The sequence below is a fragment of the Aspergillus neoniger genome (assembly GCF_003184625.1).
Source record: "Aspergillus neoniger CBS 115656 unplaced genomic scaffold BO87scaffold_13, whole genome shotgun sequence".
NCBI classification, from domain to species: Eukaryota; Fungi; Ascomycota; class Eurotiomycetes; order Eurotiales; family Aspergillaceae; genus Aspergillus; species Aspergillus neoniger.
In genome coordinates this window covers 532,633-553,129 of record NW_020291141.1, presented here as the reverse complement: position 1 = coordinate 553,129, position 20,497 = coordinate 532,633, and the positions used below count along the sequence as shown (strand labels likewise).

The following is a 20,497-nucleotide window of genomic DNA, read 5'->3' as shown; positions in this document are numbered from 1 at the left end:
GCCCTACCGTCGTTTCGCTCAGGGCCGGTCGATCCACGACCCCATCTGGTGCAGTATTTTTATCGGCCGGTGCACTTTGATCCACTAGAGACGGGCTCGAGGAGGGGTCACGGAGGGGCTAGATGGGACGTTGGACCTTTGGACCGCAAATCGCAAGGCTAAATCGTCGTAGCTGGCTTATCTGTGAAAAGATCTCGAGGAGTCAGTGTCGGAGTAACCGCCCCTTCGACAGCATCTGGCCAGTGGTGAGAGAAGGATGCTGTTGTGGTGAGATGGGGGCCCCTGACTCCTGTTTGAAAACATTACATGACCAGTTTCATCTGGTTCAAGTCTTGTTTGGCTTCTGTTAATTGGTCAGATCGTATGTCTTGGCTGCGTTTATTGGCTGAATTTAGACCCACTGCGAAACTTACCGTTCCGGGTTAACACTTAGCCTTCCGCCAGGCTTCTAGAAGGCCGCAAGAAGGGGAGGAAAGTGAAGGGAAGATTGAGTCAGTTGGATAGCTGACATTGTAGTTAGTATTCTTTATTGATTTGCAGATACTATTGAAGCTCTAGCATCTTGACAGATCTGGGAGGCTTATTCATAGTCACTACAGGGTAGTACAACTTAGTCCCCCAAAGGATTTGTAAAAAGAGGATTATTACATGATGCAGAATGAATATATATTTCTCATCTTGTGGTACCAGCATGCCCAACACTTGTCTATCACATCGACACTGTAAAGCACTACTAGTGATGGTAGTGAGCGCTGATGTGTTACTGGAAGACATTTCTAATTTATCCCCGTAGAGGTGATTGTATCCAATGAATGATATTTTATCAACACAAAAGTAATTTGGGTGTCCGTCGGTCTACTGAGGGTCCCCTATTCATTACCTTTCAGTGTCCGAGGCAACCGCCACAACATGGGTGGCAGCTGTCAAAGTGAGTGAATAATTTTTCTTCATAGTAGGAAGGGGCTGAACAGCAATTGCATGGCATCCCTTGTTCTCTGCATGTTATGTAGGTCTTTGTGCTAAGAATAACCTTGCCCGGTGTTAGTGACTTCTTTATGTTGTTGATGAATCCCCCTCCCCCGCGCCGGCCTTGCATGTTTTGGTCGTGCCTTCCGCTTTGGGCCCGAGTGTTTGGAGATTTCCTCTTTGAGCCACATCGGCGCCACTCCAGTAGCGGTCCGAGGTTGATCCGAGGGCGGTCAGCGGCCAGAACTGTTTCTCTGCCGCAGCGCAGCGTCGCATTGAGCGCGTCAACAAAGACTTCGACAACAAACAACACACGGTCGACAAAAAGTAGCCTATCTGGGGAATTGGCTGCTCTCGTAACTTACTTGTCCCCTATTTCTTCTACGGCCTCGCTGGTTGCAGGTTGTTCTTTCATATATCTTTCTCTCGCTGAAATTTTCGCCCTTCCCGTCACTCCTTAGCCTCCTTTTCTTATTCGCCTCCCTTGACCTGCGCGTGCGAAGCGTTTCCCCCTCATAATGGACGATTCGATCATGGACGACTCCGTCTTCGACGACGAAGGAAGCTCCGACTTCGTTCCCGAGCCCGCTCCGGTACGTATCACGTCTCATCTCAGCCTCCTTGTTTGGACGCAGCGAGCTCATCATAACTACAGAAGCCCAAGGCCAAGGCAGCCCCCAAGAAGGCAGCTTCTAAGGCTGCGCCTAAGAAGCTCACCCAGACCACTTTCACTACGAAGACCACATCCAAGGCAGCTTCGAAAAAACGTGCCAAGCCGGATAGCGATGACGACGACAACATGGACGACGATGACGATCACATGTCCGACGACTCTGTTCTGTCGCACACCCCTCCCAAGAAAGCGAAGAAGACTGCTGGCCCCTCCAAGAAGGGTGGCGCTAAGCCTCTCGCCGATGTCGAAAATGAATCATTTGGAAAAGATGACTCTGTAGAGCCCGGAAAGTCCACCAATGCATCAGAGAAGTACCAGAAGGCAAGTATTTCCGGCGTCGCTGGGCCAAACTTGGGCTAACAATGGCTTGTATAGCTTACACAACTCGAACACATCATTAAACGTCCGGATACATATATTGGTTCCGTCGAACGCACGACGCAGCAAATGTGGGTATACAGTTCAGAGTCGGAGGGAATGGAGTACCGCGAGGTCTCCTATGTGCCCGGTCTCTACAAGATCTTCGATGAGATTGTCGTCAACGCAGCCGATAATAAGCAGAATGACGAGAATATGAGCGAGATCCGCGTGACGGTCGACCGTGAGTCGGGCGTGATCAGTGTCTGGAACAATGGCCGCGGTATTCCCATCGAAATGCATGCGAAGGAAAAGATTTACGTCCCCGAACTGATCTTTGGTCATCTCCTCACCTCCTCCAACTACGACGACACGCAGCAGAAGGTGACCGGTGGTCGTAACGGTTTCGGTGCCAAGCTCTGTAACGTTTTCTCCACTGAGTTTTCCATCGAAACTCAGGACTCGTCTCAGAAGAAGAAGTACAGGCAGACATGGACGGACAACATGACCAAGATTGGCAAGGCAAAGATCACTGAGGCCAAGGGTGAAGACTACACCAAGGTCACGTTCAAGCCGGACTACGCCAAATTTAGCATGGACGGCATGGATGACGACTTCGAGGCTCTCGTCAAGCGTCGTGTGTATGACCTGGCAGGAACCGCAAAGGTGAATGTCAAGTTGAACGGCTCTCGCATCCCTATCCGTGGCTTCAAGAAGTACATGGAGATGTACACCAAGGCTATCCGTAAGGAACGTGGAGATACTGGTCCCGCCCCGAAGGACGAGATCATCACCTGCAGCCCAGACCCTCGCTGGGAGGTCGGTTTCGCCGTTTCCGATGGCGCTTTCCAGCAGGTATCCTTCGTGAACTCCATTGCAACCACCTCTGGAGGTACCCACGTCAACTACATTGCCGACCAGATCTGTAACAGATTGGCCGAGCAAGTGAAAAAGAAGAACAAAAACGGAGCCACTTTGAAAACAGCCCAGATCCGAAACCACATCTTCATCTTCGTCAATGCACTGATTGTTAACCCGGCATTCACCTCCCAGACCAAGGAACAATTGACGACCAAGGCTTCTCAATTTGGTAGTAAATGTGTGCTTGATGAAGACTTCTACAAGAAGATTCTCAAGACAGCGGTCATGGAAAACATCTTGCATTTCGCCCAGCAGAAGGCCGATCAGATGCTCAAAAAGACGGACGGTGGCCGGCGCTCCCGCATGAACAACCCCAAGTTGACGGATGCCAACAAGGCTGGAACCAAGGACGGCCATCACTGCACCCTGATCCTGACAGAAGGTGACTCGGCCAAGGGTCTGGCCATGGCTGGTCGAGCGGTTGTTGGTCCGGATCTTTTTGGTGTTTTCCCGCTTCGAGGAAAATTGCTCAACGTCCGTGATGCTTCTTTCGACCAGATCTCGAAGAACCAGGAAATCCAGAATATCAAGAACTTCTTGGGTCTGCAGCACAAGAAGGAGTATACTGACACCCGCGGCCTTCGGTACGGTCATTTGATGATCATGACTGATCAGGATCACGACGGTAGTCACATCAAGGGCCTGCTCATCAACTTCCTACAGGCCCAGTTTCCTAGTTTGCTGAAGATTCCCGAATTCTTGATTGAATTCATCACTCCCATTGTCAAGGTGTGGAAGGGTGATCCCAAAAATCCTACCAAGCAGCGTTCTTTCTTCACTATGCCCGAGTACGAGGCATGGGCGGAGGAGCACAAACATGAGCGTGGCTGGGATCACAAGTACTACAAGGGTTTGGGTACCAGTACTACTGAAGATGCCCAGGTCTACTTCCGCGACTTGGACCGTCACTTGAAGGAGTTCCACACCATGCAGGATAACGAGGCGGAGTTGATCGAGCTGGCTTTCTCGAAGAAGAAGGCTGATGAGCGTAAGGAGTGGCTGCGGCAGTTCAAGCCCGGAACCTTCTTGGATCATTCCGTTGAGAAGATTTCCTACACCGACTTTATTAACAAGGAGCTTATCCTGTTCAGTATGGCGGACAATGTTCGTTCGATTCCCTCTGTTGTTGACGGTCTGAAGCCTGGTCAGCGTAAGGTTCTGTACACCTGTTTCCGTCGCAATTTGAAAAAGGATATGAAGGTCGTCGAGTTGGCTGGTCACGTCTCGGGTATGACCGCGTACCAGCACGGTGATGTTTCCTTGCAGCAAACCATTGTTGGCCTGGCGCAGACCTTTGTTGGATCTAACAACATCAACTGCCTGGAACCTAGCGGTAACTTTGGTAGTCGTCTTCAGGGTGGTTCCGACTGCGCTAGTGCACGTTATATTTACACGCGGCTGTCCCCGTTCGCGCGCCGCGTCTTCCATGCGTCGGATGAGCCTCTGCTGACCTACAACATCGACGATGGCAAGACTATCGAGCCTGAGATTTACATGCCGGTGGTTCCCATGATTTTGATCAACGGTGCGGACGGTATTGGTACCGGTTGGAGTTCCTCTATTCCCAACTACAACCCGGAGGACGTCGTGGACAACCTGAAGCGGCTGATGGATGGCGAAGAGATCAAGCCTATGCAGCCCTGGTTCCGTGGATTCACCGGTGAAGTCACTTCTATTGGCGGTGATCGCTACAAGTTCAGCGGTATCATCAAGGAGACCGGAGAGAAGGAAGTGGAGATCACCGAATTGCCCATCCGAACTTGGACTCAGGATTTTAAGGATAAGCTTGAAGATATCATCAAGGCGGAAAAGACACCGTCGTTCATCAAGGACTACAAGGATTACAACACGCACACCAAGGTTCACTTTGTGATCCAGATGGATGAGAAGCATCTGAAGTCTGCCGTCGAAGAAGGCTTGGAAGACAAGTTCAAGCTGACCAAGACCATCGCCACCACGAACTTGGTCGCTTTTGACCCCGAGGGTCGGATCACCAAGTATGCGACCGTGGACGACATCCTGAAGGAGTTCTTCGCAGTCCGTCTGAAGTTCTACGAGCGCCGCAAGGTAGGCATTCCCATACTACTCTCGATGCTACTGTAAGGTCTACTAACACCGAAGTTTAGCAATATCAACTCAACGAAATGCAAAAGGAGCTGGAGAAGCTCAGCAACCAGGCGCGCTTTGTGCAGATGATCATCGACGGCGAGCTGGTCGTTTCGAAGAAGAAGAAGAGCGTGCTCGTCGTGGAGCTGAAGGAGAAGGGCTTCAAGCCATTCCCCAAGGTGGCGGATGCTGCCAAGGCAGGGGAAGCTGAGCCAGCTGCTGAAGATGAGGAAGACTCCGAAGATGTCGATGATACCAACAACCTCTCCAACGCGTATGACTACCTGCTAGGTATGGCGATCTGGTCGTTGACCCAGGAGCGTGTGGAGCGCCTGCGTCGCCAGATTGGTGATAAGGAGATGGAAATCGACACCTTGATCAAGCTTTCCAAGGAAGATATCTGGAAGCGGGATCTGGAAGACTTCATCAACGAATGGCGCTTCCAGCTCGACGATGAAGCTCGTCGCATGCGTAAGGTGGCAAACATGGGCCGTCGTACCTCCTCCAAGCTGATGACAGCTGTGGGCCGTGGCGGTGCCCGCAAGCGTAAGGCTGCAAAGGATGATGACTCGGATGATGAAGACTTTGCCGCGCCAAAGAGCAAGCGCGGTCCCAAGAAGGCGGAGCCTAAGGGCACGCTCCACAGTTTCTTGAACAAGACTTCTCCTAAGCCCAAGCCTGCAGCGGATGATGATGATGACGATGATTTTGAGATGGAGGTGATGCCGAAGAAGAACCGCGGGGCCAGCAAGCCGGCAGCGCCAGCGAAGGAAGAAGAGAAAGAGACAGGCGACTCCGATATAGAAGTCCTGCCGAAGAAAAGTCGGGCTGCACCTAAGGCTGCCTCGAAAGTAAAGGCTGAAGATACCGATACCTCTGAGGTGAAAAAGGCACCAACCAAACGGGGCCGACCGGCGGCCAAAGCCAAGGCCAAGCCAGCAGAGGACGAGATCGAGCTGGACGACGATGAGTTCATGGAAATCACCAAAGCGCAAGCTGCCGAGACTACCAAGGCTGATCCAGCGCCCAGCCGAGCGCGCAAACCGGCCAAGTACACCTTGGATGACTCGGACAGCGATAACGGGGACGACCTCCTGGGCGACGTGAGCAAGATGGTCAAGGGGATCGGCGGTACTACCGGCGGATCGACATCGGATTCCCGTCAGCTGTTCTCGGAGCGCTCTGGGGCCGGCAGCACCTCGGGATTGGCCAGCAGCTCCAAGGCCTCAAAGCAGTCTCCCGATTTTGACGCCGACGAGACTGACTACAGCAAGCTAGTGCCACAGAGCTCTCCGCGCCGGTCGCTGCAGGTCAAGTCCAAGGAGACCAAGACGTTAGTTGACAGCGACGAGGAGGAGGAGGAGGAGCCAGTGAAGCCGGCCGCTACCAAGGCCAAGCCGGCGGCCCGAGGCAAGGCAGCGGCAGCAGCCAAACCGGCCGCGAAGCCACGAGGCCGACCCAAGAAGGATGCCACCACCACTACGGCCGCATCTGCTAAGCAGACGGCGCTGTCGCCAGCAGCCAAGGCTTACGCTTCCAAGCAAGCCAAGACGACCACCAAGAAGAAGCAGCTGGCGGATGACTTGTCGGACGACGACATTGATGCAATGGCTAATGATATCTTGGATTCTCCCGCGGCGCCTACTACCCGGCCATCGCGGCGCACGGCAACGGCCAAGAAGAAGACGTACGTGATTGATGATGACAGTGATGACTTTGGAGCCGGAGGAGATTCGGGGGATGATTTCGCAGAGGACAGCGAGTAGAAGAAGGAAGATGTGGCGAGAAGAGTACATACACTTGGACGTAAACTAATTTCTATCGAATCGTTTTGTACCTACTACTACTACTACTACTACTACTACTACTACTACTACTACTACTACTACTACTATTATTCGTTTGCTACTGTTTCACCAGATATGATAATGCAGTCGAATTTCCATTTGTTAACTCCGAAGTCTTATCTCGGATGGGTTGTTTGTAGAACGAAAAATAGAGAAGTCGGCGAGAAGTCCGAGGAAAGTGTGGCCCCAGGCTCCACTCAGGCTCCACTTTGGGGATCCACCAAATCCAAGGCTTGACTTTGAAGTCTCTTTTTTTCTTTGCCTTTCGAGAAAGAAAGACCCGCCGTTGAAAGGTGATTGCGTCTTTCCGGACCTTAATTATCGACCGAGACTGGCCTGGCCATTATTCAGCAATGCTTTAGTTCCAGGATTTGCGTAGTACTCTTCGTCTCCAAGGTGGTTCTCTCGTCTGTTCCTTTTCCTTTCCTTTCCTTCTTCTCTTCCTGTGCATCTCCCGCTGACAGACATCCCCCCTCCATGCAGGCCTATCTTCAGTACCGCCGCATTGGCCATGCCGTGCGCAAACAACTCGAAGATTTCCCGGAGTTTGCCCGACCAGGTGTCGCCAAAGATGACCTGCCGGAGGGGATTTCCGGAGACGCTCCTAACACAGGTTCACGCCGCCGTTCTAGTCCGTTGCTGCCAGGTGTGCAGCCGAAGGACGTAGTTGAGAACGATGGCACCTCCTCATCCGTCTTTCTCGTCGACTGGGACGGTGACCATGATCCCATCAATCCGCGCAACTACAGCCGCACCACCCGCATCGGCGCAACCCTGATGGTGTCCGCCCTGGGTTTCGCCGTCGGTGCGGCTTCATCTATCGAATCCGGCGTGCTTCCCCAGAACGCAGCAGCCTTTCACGTCAGCGACGTCGTCGCATCGCTTGCAACGGGTATGTACCTGTTGGGCTTCGCAGCAGGCTCGCTCGTCTCCGGACCTCTATCCGAAATCCTAGGCCGCAACGCTGTCTATACCGGCTCCCTCACGCTATTCATGATCTTCGTCATGGCCTCAGGACTAGCCCCCAATATCGGCGCACAGCTCGCTTTCCGCTTCCTGGCTGGCATCTTCGGCTGCCCGCCGCTGACTTGCGCCGGCGGTACCATCGCCGACCTCTGGAACCCCCTGGAGAAAACGCTCTTCTTCCCTCTCTACGCTATCCTCTCCTTCGGCGGGCCCGTCCTCGGCCCCGTCATCGCGTCCTACATGGGCGAGGGCACGCTCTCCTGGCGCTGGACCAACTGGATCATTCTCATCCTGGCAGGCTTCATCCTGGCCCTGATCCTCCTGGTGCAGCCCGAGACCTACGGCCCCCTACTCCTGAAATGGAAGGCACACCACCTCCGCCACCAAACGGGCGACAACCGCTACCGCTCATCGATGGATCTCCAGGAGACGGCGCTATTCTCTCGCATCGGAAGCGCCTGCATGCGACAATTCGCCCTGACCATCCACGAACCCATCATCCTGCTGATCTCTCTCTACATGACCGTCATCTACATCGTGCTCTTCACCTTCTTCGACGGATACACGTACATCTTCTCCGACGTGCACGGCCTCTCCCAGGGCCTAACCAACATCGTCTGGGTCGCCATGTACGTCGGCATCTCAATGGCCGGCTTTTTCGTTCCCGTCGTGTACGTCTGGACAAAGCGTGAATTCTCCGACGCGGCTGCATCCGCTGCTGCATCTGCAGCGGCGTCCCCCCGATCGGCCAGTCCGGAAATAGTCGCTGCCGATCCCAACGCCAACGCCGATGCCAATGAGAAACCCAACCTTGACGACCCTACTACCACCGACGACGATGACACTCAGAAGCCCACCCAGCAACAGCACAAACACGTCGCTCGTCCCGAGAACCGCCTCTGGTTCGCCATGCTCGGCGCCCCCGCCATTCCCATCGGTTTATTCTGGATGGGATGGACTGACTACGTACGTCCCCCTATCCCCTCCCTCCTCTCCTTATATCTATACCCCTCACCCCCCGTTACTAATAAATTAAAAAATAGAGCTCTATCTCAATCTGGTCCCCCATCATCGCATCCACCGTCTTCGGCTTCGGCACTATCTGCGTCTTCATCTCGTCATACATGTACGTCATCGACGCATACGACATCTACGCCGCCTCTGCGCTGGGCTTCATGACAGTGTCCCGCTACTGCGCGGCAGGCGGGATGACAGTCGTGGGCATTCCGTTCTATAGTAATATGGGGGTGCATTGGACGTTGACGATCCTGGGGGCGATTAGTGCCTTGATGACGCCCGTTCCGTATGTGTTCTATCGGTATGGTGTGGTGATTCGGGGGTGGAGTCGGTATGCTGTTTAAATTTGATGAGTTACAGGGTAAAGATGACGATGAGCATGGAGATGGAGATGAGAATAATGAAGGATGGTTCAAAAACGAGTAGATGGGATATCGATCTAGATGTATATATGGGTGGGAGGATGGATAGATTTATTAGATACATAGATAGATGATAGATTATTAGTAGCTAATTTAATTTGATGATGATTACACACACACTCTCTCTCTCTCTCTCTCTCTCTCTCTCTCTCTCTGTCTGTCTGTATCTCCCGTCCCACATTTAAAGCTCAGACAAGCTGTCGTCGATAAATTAACTATCTCGTAGCCATCCTGCTTACGTGGATGATGTTGGTATCGACTTGATTTGCCTTACTTTAACTGGATCGTGGTGTGCGAGAGTCGGGAGTACATGCTTAGCTTGGTTCGGAGGAAAGGAGGAAAGAATAACAGTTGCAGTATGTACTGCTTCATTGCACCACTCTAGGGGCCTCCTCTGAAGTCTGGCGGTAGGTGCAGTTGATCTAGGAGGAAAGGTATGTGAAGATTGGGAAGCAGAGCATTCTACTTGGTGACTGGCTTTGAATATCAATACCCTTCGGCATAGTTCCAACAATTACGATCATACCTCGGGTCTAATTACACCTACGACAATACATAAAGAACAATCTATAAACAACCATACCAAGTCTAATTGCAATACATAATCAGCGCCATTACATGTCCTAAGAAACCACAACGCCATCCATCCATCCAATCAACAGCACATGCGCAAATTTTCAAATATGACCACAGATAGGAAGCGGTACTGAGCGAATGCATGGAACCGTGTTGTCAACTTACAACGTTTCATATCTGAACCCGCTATTGCGCAAATCCATTAGTGCATGTGCGGCAATGGCTGTCCTGGAACCCTCCAAGGGAGCCTCAGGCTCACAAGTATACGTTGGCTGCCAGAAGCAGGCATCAACCATTCCAGTAGCCAAGATGACATCAGCCGAGGATAAGTTGCTGCTATAGTAATTCTCTTGCGGTTCAACTTGACTGTCTCTCTTGTGGTCGTCATCGGAGAGGTGGTTGCTCGATAAGCTGGAACCATAAAAGGTAAATTGCGAGCTTGTCTCTGACCGGAATTCCTCTCGCATCCCACGTTCGAAAACTGCGTGTGGTGAGATACTTTCGTCGGAGGTGTAGGGGGTATTGGCCAGCATATATGTATTCTGGGAGCTGCTTGTTGGCGAACCGCAATAGGTATCTTGCGGAGAGACACTCTGACATTTCTGCTGGCAAGGCGACGGTTTTCGGGTGTTGTACTCTGGGTCTCGGTCGAGTTCTTGGGAGTTTTGATGACCTCCACGTCTGGGGACCTGCGGCTCCAGGCTGCGATAGTACGCCACATCCTCCGTGGCTTGACGAACTATTTTCGGATCGATGATCATATTGTTAAAGCGGGCGTCGTTTGGGGGTATACACTGCGCGGGAAAGTCGAGGCCGAACATGGGCGTTAGGAGGAAACGAATATTCCAGCAGAATGTGGTTGCTAGCGCTTTGGCAGCCCTAAATGGCATCCAGTATCCTTGATTTTAGTTAGTGGAGGTGTCTGAATGGAAACTCAAACTTACCTTGTCCGACGAGTGCGCCACCCGTGATGCTGTAAGTGATCTCGCTGAGGCCCGGGTTCATTTTCAACACCTTGGCGGGAGCGGTCTGGTACCATCAGATATGCTTTATTACGCACAGAGTAGGACGACACACCTTTGGATGGCCATTGCACTTAAAAAGAGCTGTTGTGAGAACAAGCCCGACATTATAATCCCACGTTATCACCCACTTTTTGGGGCTGTCGGGCAGTTCGAACGTGTAGTGGAAAACTATGGGAAACTCTTCCGGTCAACGTATGGCTTGAAGTAGGATAATGAGCAATCACCTTCAAATCGTTCTCGCCCTGTCCGCTCCTTGAATGACCTTTTTGTGCTAGTGTAGGGAATGCGGTCCGGAAAGTCTGCTATGTTGCCCATGGGGTATAGCTTGTGCTTCAAGTGGATCTTCTTGAGCTCTTCATCGCGCTCATCGTGAACACGATAGCGAACTTCGCCCTGGATTTTGCCCCTCCTGAATGAAGGCTGATCTTTGGGGACCTTCGTCCTTTCTGAGCGGGGTGTCTGTAAAGACAATCCACGCTGTAGGCTCCCCGGGTTAAGACTGGGGCACGAGGTATCGGGGTTCAGAAGAGAATTTATAGAGGTCATGAGTGCGATGAGCCGAGTTAGGCAAACGATTAGACAGACAGAATGTGTGGTTCGGTAGAAGTGAGAGGGGGGGGGGCATCGAAATCTTAAATAACGATGAGAAAAGTCAGATATGCAACTGTACATCTTCACCGATCTCTCTGCTTCTCTTGGGCTGAGACTTACCATCCGCTATGCTCATTTAGCAAAGTTTCGATGAAGGTCTGCAAAGTTTCGATGAAGGTTACCAAACCGTAACGGGGCGACTCAGAGCACAGTAGTTGTTCAAGCCCGAAGGTCGGGAGATCTTTCTGCGCCCATCATAAGGCTACCTAAGAGAAATGGCATGCCAGGAAAAACAACACACAGGGGAATAGAAAAAGAAAAGAAAGGAAGAACGGGAAAAATTACAGGGTCTTCCTTCTATACCAGCGCCAATGCATGCGTCCCCTGATGGTTTTCGGAGAATGGGCTCAATGGCTGATTCCGTGGAAAATAGGCTTGTTCTGTTTGCATGGCACAAACCATTGGCCGGCCCTCGAGGCTTCAGGCCAGCGGTGAACCAAGTCCCCAAATAGATTCTCGAATAGACGGTTGGCTTGAAGGAATGTCTTGGATGGAGGTTTCCCTCATGAGACAACCTCACCGATAGTTGACAAAGCATCACGAGACGGTATCAGCCACTGTTCTGAGACCAGACCTAGGCTTTATGATGTCGGCTGAGAGAATCAATGCTCCAACTGTCCCTGTAGATTACTTGCACCCCTCTGGGGATCTCATTGTCATCATTGACATGGATTATCCTGGTATGACAGGAGCTCACGTAGGTCTGTAGCTCATCGAGGCCACCTTCGTTCCACCGCCCATCTGGAGTTACAGGGTCGCGATGCAATACCACCAGATCAGACGGTGATTTAGGTTTTAGGGACTCATACGGCCATGTGGATGTCCTGTGCAATTGACCAGTATTGGTATCAATGTCGTAAACCTTTTAGGCCTTGATAGCCCTTTTTTGCAAACAGATGGCACGATAACCCCAGTAACAAGACTAAAAGGGGGGCCAAGATCCACAAACCTTAAAATGGGGATCTACATGACGTTCTCGTACTGTATCGTCTGGAGCCTGCTGATGATGACATCTTGGCTCTGCAGGCCGGTCGCCAGACGGCGAACTCATGCCGTCCATGAGCATCTAGCAACCGATCTGAAGTACATATGATGAGCTGCTCGAGCAACCGGGGGACTAGGCATTTTACTCGTATGACCAATAACGAACGAGCAGGGCTAGATGAGACTGGCTCGGCGAGGCGGATATTTGAGAGGTCTCAGACCAACGGGAAGCCGCAGCTCGCTCTTGTATCACCAGAAGCTGCTTTTCCGCCAGCTAATAATTTCCATCGGATCTCAGGGGTGCTGAAAGACTTTGCAAGACGATGGTTTGTATTGTGGTTGACTTTGTGGCTGACGGGCTGAGGAGGCCAAGCTAGGAATCTCAGTTTAGGAATGGGAAAGGAACTGGCCTCGATTGTCTCACATCCGCTCCAGCCGATGAATGCCGACGAGCATGTACTAGGTACTACTGTCGACAGTATAGCCCCGTTCTTTTCACGAGCTCATCCAAGCCGAAGGATGAAAACCCATGGTCACACTACTCTGCATCATTTCATCAGACGACACGACACCTCTGGTATAGGGAACCTCACTAGCACAGCTTCAACTCAGGCCTTACTGCATGGAAGCAGTACTCAATGACAGCAGAGTCACCTAAGCTCAGTCTGTAGATCACTCCCCGAGCCAGATCTGGCTTTTACGTCCATTAGAAAAGGTAGGGAGAGATGTCAGCCCCGATAAAGCAGACCATCCCGCTGGTGCCAGTAATGTTGAGCTTCCACGCGGGATTCTGTGCCGGGGCCCCACGATTCCGTGGCTTGCCAGCTCTCTGGTTCCTTCTACTCATCTGTGCTTCCAAATAACCCTGTTGTGTCCAACGTGTCCAATCAGTCCCTCAGAGGCGCAGCCGAGCCCCAGCGGGGAGAAGCGCAGCGGCTTGGAATCGGCATTTGCAGACAATGGAGAAGGATTCCGGCCGAGCGGTACTAAGTGGCAGCTAGAGTTGACGACTCAGGAAGTACGACAGGTTCTCTGGCGGTTAGTGGATGGGTAGACCGCGACAGGGGGGCTGGTCTGAGAAAGGCAGAGGAAAACTCAATTCAAGACAATGGGAAATTACTCAGGCTGCCACACGTGCCAAATTAGCCTTTCTGACCTCCCCAGAATTAGACATTGGAGGAACAGGGTGTGTTCTAGGCTTGTTTTGGGGGCGAAGAGGGGAGTCATCGCATGTGTTTGTGAAACGTGATGTTTAGCCTTTGGGTGACTATGAAGGACAGTGATTGGCTGCGAGGGTATGTTTAGGCTGTGAGAACGTAGCGGATCCTTTGAGATGGGTAGTAGTCAGAAGACAAAAAGAAATAGGCTCAGGCTCAGGCTGGGAGCACAGAGGGAAGGAGTTGGGTGGATGAAGATGAAAGAGACAGTAGATAGAGACTAAGAAGGTATACTAGAGCATGCAGTAGTACCCCGTAGTCCATTAGTTTATCGCTCCTTCCCCGACCGGGACTGACTGCAATACTTCCGGGCGGGTCCCGTGGCGCCTTCCCAATCCATCGTCACTGCTAATTTATTCATGTGCCTACTTTGTCCTCGTACTTCCAACTGGGTTCTCATCTTCTCTACACAGCTTGAACAGGGATAGTAACTCGCATGACATGCTTATAATCTGTAGTAAGAAGTAATGTCCCAGTCAGAACCCCATCCCTTTCCCCACCGCCCCCAAAGGACGAAAAAGCAATAGCTGCATGCCAACAAACGCACGATGAACAAGTATTTCTCCTATTTGTCATTAGCCGCAAGGGCCATACAAATCCCTCCGACAAGGCTGTGACTTTCAAGCAGAAACAAATGCATACAACTGCACAGTAAGCGAGTACAGAGGAAAGGCAATTTTGATCCTGCAGCTACCCCTCTTTCTCAAGGCCTGAGACATACATACCAACTATTAGCAATTAGTAGGAGTCAGTCATCGGTGTATCCCAGTAGCCTCTCAGCTACCCATTTGGTGACCACTGAATCAGCTCATGCAGCATTGAGAAGCTGCTACATCCCAGTTCTTCCTTCCCACATCTACCTCGCTTTCTTATGTACCACATTCCTGGATCTAGAACCGCAAACCCGTCGTCGGGTTGCATCCGAGGATGCCGCGGCCTTCTGAGCGGCCGGCGAGTATCGAGGAACAGGAGCTTATCTGACCTGCAGCCGTCGTGGACGAGGATTCGCCGCTGGGATGGTGATCCCTCCCTGAAACTGGAAGGCGATGGTCGTGTCGTCACCGGGTGATACGACCTTCCTTGGAACTCGAGCCTTTTTTCGAAGTATGGGGAGGACAGACAAGACGCTTGTCGGGCCTTTTAGCCACTGCGGTTCCTGAACCGGCGTCCGCATCTTCCGATCGCAGACGTAAAAGAACGTACTTTGGAAAAGAGAGAGACGTACTCTGGAAAAGAGAGGAAGAATAAACATGAAAGTGAAATATAAAGAAATAAAGAATGCATACATGCATTAAGTGGTGTCTGGTAGTGTAGCTAGAAGGTAATCAAACACGCAATCTGCTCAACGCCGGTCCTGTTATGCCACCCACCCAGAAATTTGTCCTGCCAGAAACGTCTTCAATCGCATAAAAGCATCCCAAATAAGTCATGTAGGCCAACCCCCAATGAAAGTATAGACAAACACCTAACCCGAAAACATTATGAAAACACCCTTTATCCATTAAAGGACCAACCACCGTTGAGGCGCAGACGCTGCCGCTCAGCAAGGTCACGTCGGATCTCGTCCTGTGTCAGTCCATCGGCGCCAGACCAGTTCGCGCTACTCGTACGCTCACGGAACTTCTTGATCTTCTTGTCCGACTTGAATGTCTCCTCCAGGGAGAAGGGAGCAATAGGGCCGAAAATAGAATCCACCTCCATGCCTTCCTGCTGACGCAGGAGTGATTCCAGTTCCTTGGGCTGGGCCCACTTGGGCACGGGAAGCATCTCCGCATCCGAGTCCTCGTCCTCACTGTCGGTCGCAATCTCGGGAAGGTTGATGTTCTCACCATTCGGATACTTCGGTGACTCCTTGACCGGTGCCTTTTGAGACGCACTAGCGGCGGCAGGAGTTCGGTGTGCAGCCGGCTGCACGCTGGGGGGTTCCGCAAAGGGGATCTTGCCACTGGCGTATTTGGCCATATCCAGTGGATGCCCGGGTCGCTGGGCCTGACCCGTCTTGAAGATTGAGGAGCCGGATTGATGTGCAACAGAAGGCTGTGTATGACCAAAAATGGACGGCTGTGTCGGTTCCTCGTTACACGGTCAGCGCTGCTCAAAGACATTTCAAAAACTCGCGTTGTACTCACCTTACGAATGTTGGATTGACGAATCGGCGGAGCCATCGCCGGACGCATAGAGGACATGCGGCTTTGCTCATCCTCTGTCCTCCTACGTTTGGTCTCGCCCGACGGCTGCATGGTAGCAGACTTCGGTGCTGTCGGTCGGTGGTTGGCCTCGTCATCAAGCCCTCTCTTGGGCGGTTTAGCGGGGTTGGGTTGGGGCTGGTTAATTGACCGATTGAACGGCTGAATCGAGCCCAGTCGTGAGGCTGGTCTAGCTGCACCAAGCTCGCTGCGTTGGCTTGCCTCAGGCTGCTGGCTTCCCTGTCGCTCTAGTCTGCGCTGATTCTCCAAGCGGCGTTTTTCAATGGCTTGCATGTGGGCGGCCTTCTTTGGATCCTCGGCAGCAAGTCGCTCCCGGCGCTCAGCCTCCGCCCGACTGCGCATCTCCTGACGACGAGCTTCTTCTTGCTGCTGAGCTGCACGCTTCCGTTCCAATTCGCGTCTCTGCTCCTCCCGGCGTCTTGCTTCGCGCTCCTCTTGCTCTCTCTTCCTCTCACTTGCAAGCTGGGCTTTTCTCTGCGACTGACTGGATATAGAGCTCTTGAAACTGCTGTTAGAAGAGGCTGTGTGTAATGAGGTATTGCTAGCCTTCTTCTTCAGAGTCGACGGTTTGGAAGCCGAGACTGGAGTTGGTGCAGGGACGCTAGACTCTCGCGTGTTGGAAGACACTTGCGACGCTAGCGGCATTTGCCGGGAGAGTGCGCTGCCTACGCGAATTGACACGGGCTGAGGCTTCGGTTTCTGGACCTCGCGAGCCGGCTTGAGAGGGCGGCGTTCATTTTGCTTTGATGACTGCTGCTGTGAGACGGAACTTGGTGCGGCAATTCTGGGACCGGCTTCGATGCTAGACTCTGGTTCCTTGGATGGTTTGTGTAGATGCGATGTCTTTTGCGTCGGCAAAACGGTAGCTGACTCGGTGGTTGGCGCACGAGCTTCAGGGTCAGCGGCCGGCTTCTCCTGTGGCGCCTTGAGTTTCGTGGCTCTCTGTTTCTCCAATTGCCGGGCTCTCTCCGCCTGCTCCTCTTCCCTCTGGCGGTCTTCAAGCTCCTTCTGTCTGCGCTTCTCTTCCCTTTCGGTGGAGCTGCGCGTCCGGCGGCCTTCTTGGCGTGGAGGGCTCGGAGGCTGTGTCGACTGCGGCCGCCGGCTTTCCCTATTACGATCTGTGTCCAATCGTCCTGTATGCCTCAATCTCGGTTGGTCCGGGGAAGCAGATTCGACTCTGGCGGCAGCTGTAACCCCCCCAGTATTCATGAAAAGGCCCTTAGCGGATTGCACGATAGACTGAAGCCGTGATTTGGATGCACTTATCGGACCATCATAGCGCTCGGCCGGTGAGCCAACCGGAGTCGTCGACATCTGGTTATCGATATTTGCAGACGCGCTCTTCTGATGGCCAGGTCGCTGTGGCGATGAGTAGGACGGCGTTGATGACTTTCCCCGAGCTGCATCTGAGGCGTGCTTAGAGCTAGTTCTCGGCACCTCCGGGGGATGGACATCTCGTTCCCTATCAACGGAAGGGCGGTCTTCCTCGGCAGCTCGGGCTATCCGAGCACTGGAATGTTTACCCAAGCTATCAGCTTTCTGGCTAGCACGTATATCTGGCCGGTAGGGCGAATCCAGTGGCTTGATCCAGTCGTCATCAGCGGCAGAGTCAGGGGCCGGGGTCTCGCGAGACTTCAAGCCGTATGGCTCCTGCTTAGCTTCGGATTTGGCAGTGGGAAGTTCAGGGTATGTCACCTGCGCAGTCGACAGGCCAGGGACGGAAGGAATGGACTTGGTAGGTCGAGAAGGCTGAAGTTTGCCGAGCATGCTGATTTTCTCGTGCAGGAGTTGAGTCGATGACTTGTTGTGAAGCTTGCTGGCTCTAGTCTCGGCATCTCTATCTTCCTCTGTGACATCTTTCTTGTCATCTATATCCATCTTGTCGCCATGGATATTGCTGTCCTCCGCAACATGCTGGGTCGTCCTATGCCCACCGGTCTGTCTGCCAAGATAACCCCCGGCGCTACCAAGCTTGTTGATGTCGAGATGGCTAGTGCGGGAAATTCTCGAGCCTCCCAGGCTCTTCTTCGTCAGGGGTTCGCGAGCTGGGAGTGATGCAAAAGTGAGACTGCTCTTGCGAATCGGCGGGCGTACTGGAGATCCTTCCGAAGGTGAGCCCATTTCATCGAGACTATCGAGGGCCATGTCGTCATTTGCGTCATCTTGGTCGTCCTGATGATGTTCGCGGGGTTGCGAAGTTGCATTTGTTGGCGGGCTCGATTTTGTATCCTTAAGCGGACTAGATACTGGCTTTGGTGCGGCTTTCTCCGTGGGCGGGGATTCGCGTCTGGGCGTGGCTTCGGGTTCTTCTTCGGGTTCGGGTTCTTGATGGGCCTGAGCGTTTGGTTTTGCCTCTGGTTCCGGCGCATGTTCAGGTTCCAGCTCAACAATGCCCTTACGCGCAGGCCCCGGTTCCGGCTCTTGTTCCGAGTCCACGTGTGACATGATTTTGTCTTCAGGCTCCTCCTCAGGTTGCGGTTGTGCTTCATCAACATTCTCTGTATCCTTCGTCGGTGACTTTTGCTTCTGAGGACTGGTGCTAACATTCCGCTTAGGCGATGATTCAGTTACCTCAGGCTCAACTGTTTCTTCGCGTTGGTGGACATCCTCGCGAGCGGAGTGGAAAGACGCCCCTGTAGTACGGCGTTCTTCATGCGGTTGGGGGAGTTGCTCTTCGGCAGCACCAGGTTCTTGATCCATGGGCTGAGTAGAGGACTGCGACTCGGGCTGCACTTGTGTAAGGACCATATCATCTTCTTCCTCTTCTTCGTCCCTCTCGTCTTCCGGCATGCCGTGATAGCCCGAGTCCGTGTTGTATTGCGGGAAGGAGTTGAGGTTCTGGGTCAGATCTGGGTACTCGGGTTGTGATGTGTCCTCCGTGGTCTTCTTGGCTTCCGTCGCAGTAGCTGGGCCTGCAGCCGCAGTGACGGGCTTGGTTGGTGAGCGCTGAACAGCCGGACTAGCACTGAATTTATTCTCCGTCTTGCTATTGTTGTTTGCGGATGAGAAGATCTCGCTCAGGGGCTGGGAGCAGTACGTTAGCAGATATCAGGTGCGCAGAAAGTAGCTGGTATAACGCACCACTCGAGATTCGTTCGCATCCCGCTTCCGCACTGTACGAGGCGTTTTACCTCGTAGCTTTCCCGGGGTTTTGAAGACATCTGCGAAATTGCTATACAACAGTAAGCGTCAACAACTATGCGTCAAGCCTGTAGACTGGCGCGACCCACGATTGATTGTTGGAGAAAACCTCGGCCATATGTTCATTCAGCCAATCCATCTCATGGCGCACTGGGTATTCAATCTCCTCCATTTCCTGATCCACCAGCTGCATAAAATTTTCCTTTTCGGTTGAGATCCACGCTGCAGAGCCTACAGGCTTCTGCGCCCTCGCGCCTGCCGCGGCCATGGCGACGTAAACAAAGCGATCGCACAGCGGGTTGACTGAGTACTGTGAAAGGGGCGTAAATGATCAAAGGGCACGGGAGCCCGGTCTAAAATATAGCGAGAGACAACGATGGGAACATCGAATAGTGGTGGAGAGGCGATAAGAGTTGACGGTCGACTGATGAGCTGAAATGGCCTGTCGTCGGGAGTCGAGCATCAAAACATCGGCAAACGCGTGAGTCCCGCCATGGCACGTGACGGTGCATCATACTTAGTGCCTGATATCGAAGGCATTCACGTCCTGGTTTAGGCAGGAGAGGAAATCAATCATACAACAGACACAATTATCACTCATGGTAGTTGCAATGCGGAGTAGCTGCAAATAAACCCTGAGGCGTTTCTCTGGCCATTTTGACTTTTCTGGCTTGATTCTACGGTGTATCTATCTATTTTTCCACTCCCCTTTCGATAAGCATCGCTAGTCCCGCCCTATTGAACCATGTTGGTACCGCTCATTCGAGAGCTCTCCTTAGACCAGGAACTGACGCGGGCGGAGTGTTTCTTCATTTAACAAGTGATGGTCCCTTGCTATGCTCATGGGACTCACATGAGGATCACTGCACCGCCAGCTGTCCCTGTGCACAGTGCACAGATCTAGACTATCCACCAGCCTCCAATATGTACCATACCGGACCGGGCAGTTTCACAATCGCGAGGTGACGGAGGAACCAGTCAATGTGCCAGGATAAAGAGGAGAGATGGCGTTCTTTTCCATCGGTCTTTGGAACCATTATCCAACGTTGACCACTTTATGACCCGGTCATGACATCATCTCAGAGTGCAAAGGGTAGCCGTACAGAGAGTTCGTTAATCCATTCTTGAACTCGGTAACAGAACAGCAAATAGCCAGAAGCTCGCTCGAAAGATCCGATGGGAAAGTCCGGGGCGTTACTCAAACATCGAGTGAGTTGGGAACTTTGCAGGTTTTCTGCATGGGAAAGGCAGAGGATCCCGGATGAGGGAAGAGAACCAAAGGCCCATAGCTGGGATGGGTGATGGAATGGTCCGAGTAGATCGTAAGTAGGATAGTCAACCATGGAGCCAACACCTACTTACTTCAGGTAGACTCGTGTATCGGAACCCCTTGCATTACGCCCAGGGATGGGAAACTGATC

The 20,497-nt window shown here is 52.6% G+C and overlaps 4 protein-coding genes across 4 annotated transcripts; 2 read left to right on the top strand and 2 right to left on the bottom strand.

Annotated features, from left to right (window-relative positions):
• The first annotated feature begins 1,267 nt into the window (after positions 1-1,267).
• On the top strand, positions 1,268-6,939 carry BO87DRAFT_375945 (DNA topoisomerase 2). The gene is made up of 4 exons (XM_025623167.1): positions 1,268-1,559; positions 1,622-1,960; positions 2,015-4,984; positions 5,044-6,939. The coding sequence occupies exons 1-4, from the start codon at positions 1,485-1,487 to the stop codon at positions 6,787-6,789; spliced, it is 5,130 nt and encodes a 1,709-aa protein (XP_025480648.1). The 5' UTR covers positions 1,268-1,484; the 3' UTR covers positions 6,790-6,939.
• A 348-nt stretch (positions 6,940-7,287) lies between these two features.
• Positions 7,288-9,378, top strand: BO87DRAFT_375944 (MFS transporter). Its single transcript, XM_025623166.1, has 2 exons — positions 7,288-8,802; positions 8,880-9,378. The coding sequence occupies exons 1-2, from the start codon at positions 7,348-7,350 to the stop codon at positions 9,195-9,197; spliced, it is 1,773 nt and encodes a 590-aa protein (XP_025480647.1). The 5' UTR covers positions 7,288-7,347; the 3' UTR covers positions 9,198-9,378.
• Positions 9,379-9,926: 548 nt separating this feature from the next.
• Positions 9,927-11,468, bottom strand: BO87DRAFT_333116 (putative APSES transcription factor Xbp1). Its single transcript, XM_025620397.1, has 4 exons — positions 11,101-11,468; positions 10,929-11,044; positions 10,796-10,880; positions 9,927-10,749 (listed from the first exon to the last, which is right to left on the bottom strand). Exons 1-4 carry the CDS (start codon positions 11,420-11,422, stop codon positions 10,013-10,015), a joined length of 1,260 nt encoding a protein of 419 aa, XP_025480646.1. The 5' UTR covers positions 11,423-11,468; the 3' UTR covers positions 9,927-10,012.
• Positions 11,469-14,726: 3,258 nt separating this feature from the next.
• On the bottom strand, positions 14,727-19,494 carry BO87DRAFT_406205 (uncharacterized protein). Its single transcript, XM_025625980.1, has 4 exons — positions 19,166-19,494; positions 19,017-19,107; positions 15,858-18,959; positions 14,727-15,801 (listed from the first exon to the last, which is right to left on the bottom strand). The coding sequence occupies exons 1-4, from the start codon at positions 19,342-19,344 to the stop codon at positions 15,223-15,225; spliced, it is 3,951 nt and encodes a 1,316-aa protein (XP_025480645.1). The 5' UTR covers positions 19,345-19,494; the 3' UTR covers positions 14,727-15,222.
• Between the last annotated feature and the right edge of the window lie 1,003 nt (positions 19,495-20,497).